The sequence below is a fragment of the Rhineura floridana genome, chromosome 1 (genome assembly GCF_030035675.1).
Source record: "Rhineura floridana isolate rRhiFlo1 chromosome 1, rRhiFlo1.hap2, whole genome shotgun sequence".
Taxonomy (NCBI): Eukaryota; Metazoa; Chordata; class Lepidosauria; order Squamata; family Rhineuridae; genus Rhineura; species Rhineura floridana.
Window position 1 is genome coordinate 266259569 of NC_084480.1, and position 11594 is coordinate 266271162.

Sequence of the window (11594 nt, forward strand, 5' to 3'; positions counted from 1 at the left end):
ATGGACCCGACCCCCCCCCCCCCGGCCAAACAATACAGTGGAGACTTGGCAACAGCCTCCCAAACAGGGCCAGGCTGCAGAGGAGGAACTGGAAGAGGAGGTGCCACACCACCGGGGGGGGTCAGAATTAAGCTGATATTTCACCCATCCCAGCCTGCAGCGTGGTTCTTCTTCCTCTGTGGTCTGGCCCTGCTCGGGGAGACTGTTGCCAAAGCCTTTGCTGTATTGTTTGGTGGGGGGGGTCCTCTCCTGCCGCCTCCTTTTCTGTGCTGGTTGAGTGGTGGAGGGAGGCAAATCCTCAGTAGGCATATTGCATCCCTTTTGGCATCTTCTCCCAGAGTTTTTTTCTCTTCTAAATGAACGATAGGACATGGTGCTGAGATAACAACTTGTAGGAGGGGTGCCTTCTTAAGGGTTGTATCTGTATTGCCACAAATTCATGAGTGTTCAAATCAGGGAATAGGATTCGTAATGTTGATCAACATGATTACCACACTGGGACAAGTGGTGCCAGCATACTCATCTAAGGCACCTTTTTCCATATTTTACAAGGAGGGATATCCATCCTTTCTTCTACTGCTTCTCGCACAAGAGTGGAAGCAGTGAAAGATGGAGCATAGGATTAAGCTTGGCAGCATCTTGCTAGATGTCTGTACCAGCTGAAAAATGCTGCATTGCTTTGCTGGGCTTGGTTTTTGAAATGGTAACTTATTTACTAAAGAAGGATATTCTTGCATATTTAAATGGATAATTTTGTTACAGCTGGAATACATTCTGCAGCATCAATGTCTGTCCCAGCAGGAGTACCAACAGCACCACCTCCACCACCCCTTCCACCTCCACCACCCCTTCCACCTCCACCACCACTTCAGCAGAGCACTTCAGCCATTGACCTTATTAAGGAGCGCAAAGGAAAAAGAATAAACTCTGGACAGACTTTGACAGATAATGATCCAAAGAAACCTGAAATACCAAATATGCTAGATATTCTCAAAGATATGAACAGTGTAAAGCTGCGATCAGTGAAAAGGTGAATGCACTAGAATTTTTTTTTCTCTGTCTCTGGTCAGGAAGGGGGGAAGAGGTGTTAAAATGAAGAAGCCTAACAATCAGATTGTTGCTTAGTTAACATACAGAAGAAAATTCATCTGCTTGATCAAGGTAAGTAATACTGGTCCTATTGAAGAACCAACTTGCACCATGGTGCACTCTTTCGCAGTAGGAGGAGCATCACATCTCTTTCCTATCCCTTTAAACCAGGAAGAGTACTGTGGCACTATCTTAGGTAAAGATAGCTGCTCAAGGCCAGGATATGTGCTGTCTCAGATAAGGTTGGAAGAAGTGTTGTAGCAATTGTAACTAATTGTTCCAGCTCTACAGGGTGCGGGTAGGTGGATTTCTTTGCAAGCATTTGAACTGTCTGTGTTAACAGTTTCACTTTATTCTTTTGAAGACCAGATGAAAGCACCAAAAGAAAAGTAACTGACCCAACAGATCCTGCTGCCCTAATAGCTGAAGCTCTTAAAAAGAAATTTGCTTATCGATATCGAATTGACAGCCCAAGTGAAACTGAAAAGCAGACCACAGCATCTGAAACAAGGCTGGTAAGTTCTGTGTACAAATTATGATTTGCTAGTGACTAGAGACAACATGTCAAAATGGTGGGTGAATTTTAACCCTCCCAATTCTCCCTTTGCCTTTTAAACTATAGCTGTAGCCAGCTGCATGTCTTAAGGGTCATGGGCTGGAAGTTGTTCTGGCTAGACACCGTATTGTGTAGAAGTCTTTCTCCCCACACACACTATTTTTTAAGGAAGAGAGCCTCATTGACATGCAGACACTGTAAAAATGGCATCAATGAAGCAAATGCTGTTTGCCTACATTTCATTAAAATCTGCCACATTGTTATGTAGAGTCCAGTTTTCTTAGTTTTCAGAAAGTATTTATTAAATTTATATCCCGCCCTTCCTTTCAGAAGGAGCCCAAGGGGGAAAACACACTAAAAGCATTCTATAACATCTTAAACAAAAGACTTTAAAACAAAACAAAACAAAAATCTTTAAAAAATATTTTTAAAAAATCAACTTTAAAAACATCTTAAAAAGCAATCCCAACACAGACAGAGACTGGGATAAGGTTTCTATTTAAAAGGCTTGTTGAAAGAGGAAGATCTTCAAGTAGGTGCCAAAAAGATAGAGACATTGCCTGTCTAATATTTAAGGGGAGAGAAGCAATCTGCATACATACATCACATTTTTTGCAAAAGCAGCTGGATAAGAAATATACCATTTTGTTCCATGTACAATGGAGGGGAAGGGCAGGGCTCCTCTTTATCTTATCATGGCAAGCAGAATATTGGACCGCTGATCATTCTTTCTTGTGTGGTCTTATGCCTGTCAGTTTGGGAGTGAAATGGTTTAATCCAAAAAATAAGGTGGAGGTTTCTGTATACTTATGGGACTCATATATACTCCATCATACTGAGGTGTCAAAGAGCAGAGAGCAATGGATTCCATTTGTGGTAGATTTCCATCCAGCATCTCCTAACTATCACCGAGCAATCAAGGAAAGCTACCCATTGCTGGCAAACTCTGAACATCTTAGCAGAGCCATCAGCAGGCCTCCTGTTACAGCATTTTGCCAACCTCCTAATTTGCACAGACTGTTGGTGAGAGCTGTGCTTAAGCCACCTATCACCAATCCAAGGTCTCATCCTTGTCACTCCAAATGCTGTATCACCTGTGTGTACCTCAGGGAGACAGCCACTTTTACAAGCACTAGGACAGGCAGGACATATTACATCAAACAGAACATCACCTGCAGGTCCTGCAATATAGTTTACATCATCGAGTGCAAAAGACCAGGATGTCATATCCAATACGTAGGAAAGACCACAACTGACCTACGCACGCACTTCAGGAACCACAAGTCGGCAATTTTGATTAAAAAAGTGGAGCAACCAGTTGCAAAGCATTTTAACATTGAAGGTCACAGCCTGTTGGACTTTTCCATTACAGCGATAGAGATGCCAGCAGATCCAGCAGCATTGACCAAAAGGGAGAACTTTTGGATATACTCTCTGGACACATTGGCACCACATGGCCTGAACCTGGAGGACAGTACCACCACTACTTAGCTTCTGCAAATGAAGCCCCTCTGAGCATTCCATCCTCAAAGCTCTATAACTGCCACGTTGGTAACAGAATTTACATGTTAACAGCTGATGAAGGCGGAAGCTGAAACATTTTGTTAATATAATAAAAACCTCTGTTTGGTTAATCACAATTACGTTTATTTATATATATATAATCAGACCCCTGATCAGTGCTCTCATATTACTGAATTACAAATGGTACATTGTAATTTCATTCTGTATGATATTTTATTTTGAAACACTGAAACTCAAAATCAATTATTATAAAGTAGCATGGGTTTTATGTTGGAAAAGGTTTGTAAGAAACATAAAAATCTGAAACATGTTGCTTGCGTAAGTATTCAACCCCTGTGCTGTGGAAGCTCCCAATTTACACAGATGAAAAAAATTGCCCTATTGAGGACAGAGTTACCTTACCATTGGTCTCCATCTGTGAACCATTCAAGATGCCATCACATTCTCAGGATCAAAACCCTACTGTTGAAGGATCACTGGTCAGGCTGTAGATCTGAAGGCACATGAAGACCAAAGAGTATTGTACAGAAGTGAGAGATAATGTAATACAAATGCATAGATTAGGGAAAGGGTACAAAATAATATCCAAGTGTTTGGATATCCCAGTGAGCATAGCTGGATCAATAATCAGGAAGTGGAAGCTGCATTACACCACTGGCACTGCAAAGAAAAAGCCGTCTCTCAACACTCAGCGCTCAAACAAGAAGGAGACTTGTGAGAGAAGCCACAGAGAGGCCAACAATCACTTTGAAGGAGCTACAGAGTTCAGTGGCTGGGAGTGGAGTAATGGTGCACCAATCAACCATATCAACCGCTCTGCATAACACTGACCTGTATGGAAGGGTGGCAAGAAAGAAGCCATTTCTCAAAAAGTACCATCTGAAAGCACATTTGGAGTTTGCCAGAAAGCATGAGAGTGCCCCAGCTGCGATGTGAGAAAAGGTTTTGTGGTCAGATGAGATCAAGATAGAGCTTTTTGGCCAAAACTCAAAGCGCTATGTATGGCACAAATGTAACACTGCCCATGCCTCAAGACACACCATCCCTACAATGAAGTATGATGGTGGCAGCATCACGCTGTGGGGATTCTTCTCATCAGCAGAGACTGGGCATCATGTTAAAATGGAAGGAAGAATGGATGGAGGAAAATACAGGGAAATACTGCAAGAGAACATGCTTCAGTCCACTAAAAAAATGAAGCTTGGGAGGAAATTCACTTTTCAGCAGGACGATGATCCCAAGCACAAGGCCAAAGCAACATTGGAGCAGGTCAGGAACAAAAAGGTGAATGTCCTACAGTGGCCCAGTCAAAATCCTGATCTCAATCCCATTGAGAATCTGTGGCGCTCTTTGAAAATTGGGGTCTACAAGTGACATCCAACCAACCTGAATTGGGTCCAATTCACCCTGGAGTGAATCTGCGAAGAAGAATGGGCCAAAATCCCTCCGACACTGTGTGCAAAGCTGACTTAAGGCTGTTATTGCAGCGAAAGGTGGCTGTACCAAATATTAATATGTGTGGGTTGAATACTTATGCAAGCTACGTGTTTCAGTTTTTTATGTTTCTTACAAACCTAAAACCAATGCCACCTTACAATAATTTGATTTTGAGTTTTAAGTGTTTCAAAATAAAATATACAGAACAAAATTACAATGCACCTTTTGTAATTCAGTAATATGAGAGCATTGGTCATGGAACTGATTACCTTTGCAAGGCGCTCTCTCTCTCTGTGTGTGTGTGTGGGGGGGGGTAAATGTATACACACACAGACAAGTATCTAATTTGTAAATTAAAGAATTGTTAAATAGTCTAACAAGGAGCTGTAGTATATAGAGCCTGTCCGTTAAGGGAGGTGAATTGAAAGGCAAGGGACTTGGCTTTGAGCCCCGAACATATTACAGTATCCTGAAGGTGGAGGGATTGTGGCTCAAATTTTCTTAATTCTGCTTTCCTGAGATTTAAAAACTGACACTATATGGAAAGATGTATGGATTGGGGGCAGGGAGGGGAAAAATATTCTACATATTCTCATAGCCAGCCCCAAATCTGAGCCCTTTAGTGCGATACAGCCTTTCGGGGCAAGGTTTCAGGTAGGTGAGAAAAGAAAAATAGGTCTGTTATTCTTTCCCCATTCCTGAAACTCCACCCTTCCCTTGAGAAGCTGGAATAGCACTACAGCTCTTATTCCAGGCTTTCTGGAGCCCAAGAGTGCTGCTCTTAGGGTATAGGGATACATTGTAACTTTAGAAGGGGATTCAAATAACTCCGTCCACATTTTAAAAGACCATGTGAGGGCAGGTGTGGGGCTGTGTGAGCTAGCCTGACTCACTGCACAGTTGGAGTGTGGTGTACCAATGTGTATACAGCTCCTACATGTTGGAGGGATCCAGATTGGGCCAGGATGCCCCATGGCATGGAGGAGTTCTATGTACATTTGTGTGCAGCGGGACTCCTCCTGACATGTTCATGACAGGGCTAGCCTTTGTGGTTCCACAGCCCCTGTCATGTGTCGGGGTATAGGGCTGTAAGTCCATCCACAGTTAAGGTAATAGGGCAAGGGTGGTGGGAGCAGCATGAAGATGCAGGCCACTAGTCTGTTGTGCCTTGAACCAAGTAGGCTGGTGGAGTGAGGATGGAGTGATCTGTCTGTCCCTCCATGAGCCCACTCACTCACCCGCATATAATTCCTTGTTGCCTATGAACTAGGCAAGTAGTTAAATACTATAGGGTGGGCTTACTGCTAAGCCCATAAAACTTACTAGCCTGCCACAAAAAAAGTCCTCACCACCTTTATACCCATAAGAGGGGGCCCTCTTTTAACAGGTGGCTATAACCCCTTCAGGCTATAGAAGAACTGTAGGCTGGTAAAGGGGGAAACAAAGCACTCTTCTCCTTTCTTATCATGCTACCTGCAGAAAGAGGGGCTTAATTTCTACCACATCCTACACAGAAGCTGAGTGCCGTGTCTCTGCTTTGCCAGCCTGCTCAGTCACCTTGAGTGAATTCCATATATTCACCTGTGTGGAATTTGTGATCCCAAAGCCAACCAGGGAAGTAGTTGAATACAGTCGACTACAGGGCAGTTGCAATTGCTAGACTGGTGAGCAGGAAATTTCTTATCTAGTCTGAGCTTAGCATTTTTTCATAGGGTAGGGGGAGATTTCCCAACTATTTATCTTCTCTCCCCACCTCCCCTTAACTCTGTGGGGCCCCTAATGTATCATATTGTAATCGTCATCAACCACCAAAAATGTAATTAACATGTACAGTTGGTCTCTAGAGCATCAGAGGGTATGTTGCAGATATTGTTCACTACTTCAGTTTGCAGTTAATCAGGGGCTGATTGACTAATAATGAACTAAGTGATCCTTTGTACCAGAGGTACATCTGGAAGGCTAAATAGGCATTATGCTGAAGGTTTCCAACTCGTAAGTGAAGAGCTCCTTTCTAGAAATGTCACAGGTTTTAATCCAACAAAGACATATTTGTGCTTCAAGAGTGAATACAGGGTTGAATCCCTTTGGTGTTCTTATCCCAAGAGAAGGGTTTTTCATCCGGCAGATGCCTGTGCTAACAGAAGGGGAAACTATTTTTTGCTAATTCCCTCTTCTCCCAGCCCTCCCTCCTGAAAATTGGCTCCGAAGTGTTGAGGGAACTTCTGGAACAGCATGGAAGGTGAACGAAGAAGCAGGATTTGGAAAAAATCACCTATTACCCTCTTCTGTTCAGGGATGTAGATATCTGGGGTCATAAACCCCTTAATTTTGGGGGATCAGTGTTCCAGGCAGGTCCCTATGTATGAGCCAATCAGTATGAAAGGTGAACAAGGTAGCTACTGAGAAGAGTCCTTGCCGTTTCATGCTGATGGGAGCCAATCAAAGTGAAAGGAGGTGTCAGCCACTGAAAATACACTTCTTAGTAGCTAACACACAGCCTTTCCTTTCATGCTGATTGGCTATTAGGGACATCTGTTGTAGTGGCGTGTGGACTCTGAAATTTCACAGAAAGCAAGAGAAAGGAGGGAAAGTGGGAAAGGAGGCATAGCTATGAGGGGACATATTGTGGCTATCATGAAGGGACCCTGCACTTTTGAATTTGCCACTACAGTACTGCTTGTCAGCAGAGACATTTGCTGCTTTAAAAACCCTTACACAAGGGCAAGACCATTCACTGGATTCCATTCTTATTTGACAGGATTTGTATACCACTTAATCAACAACCTCGAAATAGTTTACAGAATATAAAACATTAAATACTGAAAATCAAATGTTAAATTCACAAAATTTATCAAAATTTATTATTATAAATCAGGAAAGGCAGTACATAGAAGAAACTTGCAAGAATGAATTCGGAGTACATATTGCTATAGTCCACAGGCTTGGGAGACTATGTGCTTTATTCCCAGTTTGCACAAATGCTTCTGCTTACCCTCCTTCTCTTTTTCACAGTTTGGGCCACACATGCTGAAGTCTACAGGAAAAATGAAGACTCTCATTGAGAACTCTTAAGCAGAAAAAAATCTACGTCACAATGGGACTTTTCCAACTGCTTTTACTTTGTTGGGAAACTTTTTTTAAAAAAATCCAGAGGTCTGAGTTGAAATGTACCTCTTAGTTCCACTAGTAATTGGTTTTTAAGAAAAAAAAATCTGTACTGTGGCAACACAGCTGTTCAGTACAGAAGTGTCCATACTGCCGTAGGTTATTAATATACAAATATAAGAATGACTGACACTCTTAACTTGTGTGAACACAATGATAGTAATTAGCTTAAGTTATTATAGTTCCAGTGTAATAGCTGGAGTAATGTAAGGGGAATTTTTAAATATGTCTTTTTTAGCTAGTTGAACATCTAATTTTGAGCTACTCTTGCATTCAGAAATCTCATGCTGTGTTCTCAGCTTCTTTAAATGAAACACTCAGACTTCACTGAAGCTACTCTACCTCTTATCATACACTATAATGGAGACAGCTTCAAAACCTTATTTATTACTCAGCAATATAGACTTCAAAACATATATGCCTTACTTAATGAGCTTTCAATGAAGCATCTCCTGTTTTTGCATTGCAGCATCTTTACAGACAATAAATTAGCCAAAGTTTAGACTATATTTTTATACAGGACTAAACACTAATTGTGATTTCCAAGGAAATGGAAGTAATGCTGTTACAGAAGAATTGGAATGCTACATGTTCTGTATTAGGAAATTTGAGCAAATTATACATTACACTTTGATAAACTGTATATTAAGCTTTGCAGGGGTCTTTAATCTCAGACTTTAAAAAGCAAGGTTACAGCACCTAGGTTACATTTTCTTCTTCTTGGTTGTGCTGTATGATCCTGCCTGTCATTTTCAGTATTTGTACCAGCAACTTGACTAATACTGAGCCTAGTCAGTTCAGTAGGAATTTGCACATTTACAGGGAGCAAACAACTGAACAAGTACAGTATCACCCATCCTGCTTTTTGAAAAAAATAACTGAAAAGTTGACTTTGGAAGAGGGTAAAGTGCAGCTCTGGTTTTGTGCTGTGTAAGATCTCATTTCTGGAAATGGAAAATGATTATTTTCTAAATTGAACCCATCCTGAGGTCTTCTAATTTGAACATCTTAGCAATTGTCAGTACTGGTTTTAGGAACTTGTTACTTGACTCAAACTATAATGGGCAAGATCCAATGTTGTGCCAACAGACATGACAGGATTTCCTCTCTTCGCTCTGCAGTCCCCCAGTCGGCTCTCCAACCCTCAAGAGCAGATTTTGGGGATGCAGAGGGGAAGAAAAGAAGGGGGAGTTGTTTTCACAAGCAGAAGTCTATTGCATAAGTGGGCTAACATTGTTGAATGTCACCCCATAAGGTAAAACAATTCACTTTTACTGTTCAGAGCTAGTTTAATCTGGGTGGCAAAGTGCTACATAGTATCCCTGAAATGTTTAAAAGCTGTCATTTAAATTTATACTTTATTTTATGAATTATTTTTAATCTGACCATGTAAAAATGCCACAATATACTTTAAAGTCAACTGTTGGCCTTTAAACTCATTTGTATTTTGGCCTGTACCAGTGTACAATATTAAAATCAATAAGATACTTACTGGCTCTTGGTTTCATTTTTAGTTCATCACACATGCCATACTCCAACACTGATGAATACAGACATTCATGGTTAATTCATAATTCAATGTTGAGGTGGCTGTTGCAACTAATAGCATCTGAAAAGATCCAATTCGTTAAGGCTCTATCACTAAATGGTAAAGGGAAGCCCATTGAATAAGGTCAGAGTAAATAACATACTAAGGCAGAAAGCCATAATATAATTTGATAAGTTATTATAAAGCTGCTATTTTCAGGCAGTGCTGGAAAATTTCCTAGAACCTAATTGCCCATTAGTGTAAGGGTTTTTTTCCTGAGCCCTGTGCAGGGCTGAAAGTAAGTAAAAATACATTTATATAGTGCTATTGGGTGTTCAAAGTGTTCCACATTCATTATCCAATTATAATCCTTACAACATACCTGAAAGCTAATTCTTATTCCCTATACAAGGAAGATGAGACAGGGCGACTTGCCTAAATCCAACTCATTGTTCATAGCAAATGTGAGATTCAAACCAGGAATTTCATGATTTTTAGCTCTGCCTGTAGAACAAGAATGGGAAACTTGTGGCCTTCTACGTGTCGCTGGTATACACCTCCCATCCTTGGTGGCTGAATCTGGTGGGAGCTGGGAATCCATCAGGAAGGTCACAGGTTCTACACCACTGTTGTAGATGTAATACAGTGCATGAAACTGGCATTCCATGACTGGTGGCTGCTAAATTTGAGAACCCTGAGGAAGGGCTATAGCTCTGGTATTTTTTATGAAGAAGGTCCCAGATTCAGTCCCCAGCAGCTCTAGGTAGGGTTGGGAGAGATTCCGTCTGAAACCCTGAAGAGCCACTACCAGTCAGTTGTAAACAATGCTGAGCTAGATGGGCCAATGACCTACTTGGTATAAGAAAACTTTCCTTCCTATTGTATAGATATTTGTGGGATACATTTTGAAGTCAAACAGAGAAGGCTACAGTCCTGTATATATTTCTAGGTGAACTGAGTGTAGAACCAGGCTGTACAGCTTTTAAATTTCTCAACACTGAGTATGTTAACTAAGGTGAAACACTTTTAAAATCATCCCACCATGTTTCTCAGACAACTCTGGTACAAGATCTAGTAGTCCCCAGTGCCTGTTTCTATAACTGACTTGTTTTGGATGCCTTCCTGTTGGCAGGTGATAAATTTGCTTAGGACAATGCAAAACATAGCTTACAGTTGATTGAGCATTTTCAGTTGTTAGCAGCAATTTGTGATCATGATGGTATTCTTTCCTCACTTTGTTTTGTGCCTGCAAATAATATGACCGTATACAAGCACATAGGCTTAGGGAAGGCTGGAACTCCTTGTGAATGAAAAAATTGTTCAGTTTTTCTAAAATAGCTTTTTTTGGGGGGGGGGATAGATATCTACAGTGACTTCAAGGTGAGTTGTAACCATGGCAATCGTGCGTTTTGATGCTTGGCCTTCCTAAAGTCCTATTTGAAAAGTAATTTCAGTACATGACACTATCACTCAACTAATTTTTATTAAAACATCAGCCAGATATATCAGATTGAGGCTTAGCACTGCATTATTTGACATACTTCAAAAAGGACATGAATTATAAGAGGCGCCACTGAATTCATGTCACCTCACTGGGATGCAACATTCGACAAGCGATACAGAATAGGGACAGCATCAGGTAGCTATATCAACTGTTCTGAAATACATTTCAAGACTGTTAGTAGGAGTACACAGGCTTAAAGTTTACCACTGCACTTCCACTATCTAAGGGGAAAATTCCAAATTCATACTGGTTTTTGGGGGGAAATAAAACTTTAGTAGCCTGCTCTACATAGAACGGCAGAGATCTATTTAACCCTAATTTACAGCTATTATAAATTAGCAGTAATAGGCTTTAGGTATCTTTAATTGGAAAGAATAGCTACAGGTAACGTCCTCGACTCTAAATCTGCTGGAAAATCAGATCCACTTTCATTGACATGTTAGCCTGCTTCCCATCAATTAACGGGAACAGAAACCTAACTCACTTGAGCCACTTTGCAAAATTATAGGACATTTAAATGGGTGTTTATATTTTGGTCTTTATAGACAGTGTTGTATCCAATGAATCACTAAGTCAAAGTTAGCATTGAATTCATTCCACTAAGCAAATCTTGCACCATGGCCCTGCCACCACACTTGTCACACTGGATGTGCAAGTTTGCTTGCAACCGTATAGATTTGCATGTTAGTCTCCTCACTCTACTACAAATAAGTGGGGAAAGCAAGTGGCCCTACGTTGTCTGATTTAGATGGATCGTGGGCTGCATGGGCATGTTTGTCTCCAAAGCATAC

The 11594-nt window shown here is 41.1% G+C and overlaps 1 protein-coding gene across 5 annotated transcripts in view; it reads left to right on the forward strand.

The window, feature by feature from the left end:
• Positions 1 to 9262, forward strand: part of MTFR1 (mitochondrial fission regulator 1) — a 31228-nt gene extending 21966 nt beyond the window's left edge. For 4 of the 5 annotated variants that reach the window (XM_061600104.1, XM_061600114.1, XM_061600097.1 and 1 more), the window contains exons 6-8: positions 763 to 1030; positions 1454 to 1604; positions 7619 to 9262. In XM_061600104.1, the coding sequence (XP_061456088.1) occupies positions 763 to 1030; positions 1454 to 1604; positions 7619 to 7678 (479 nt within the window). In that variant the 3' untranslated portion in view covers positions 7679 to 9262. Of the gene's footprint in view, positions 1 to 762; positions 1031 to 1453; positions 1605 to 3017; positions 3232 to 7618 lie in introns of those variants that run through there. The other variant, XM_061600124.1, reaches the window with a different exon arrangement.
• Positions 9263 to 11594: the final 2332 nt, after the last annotated feature.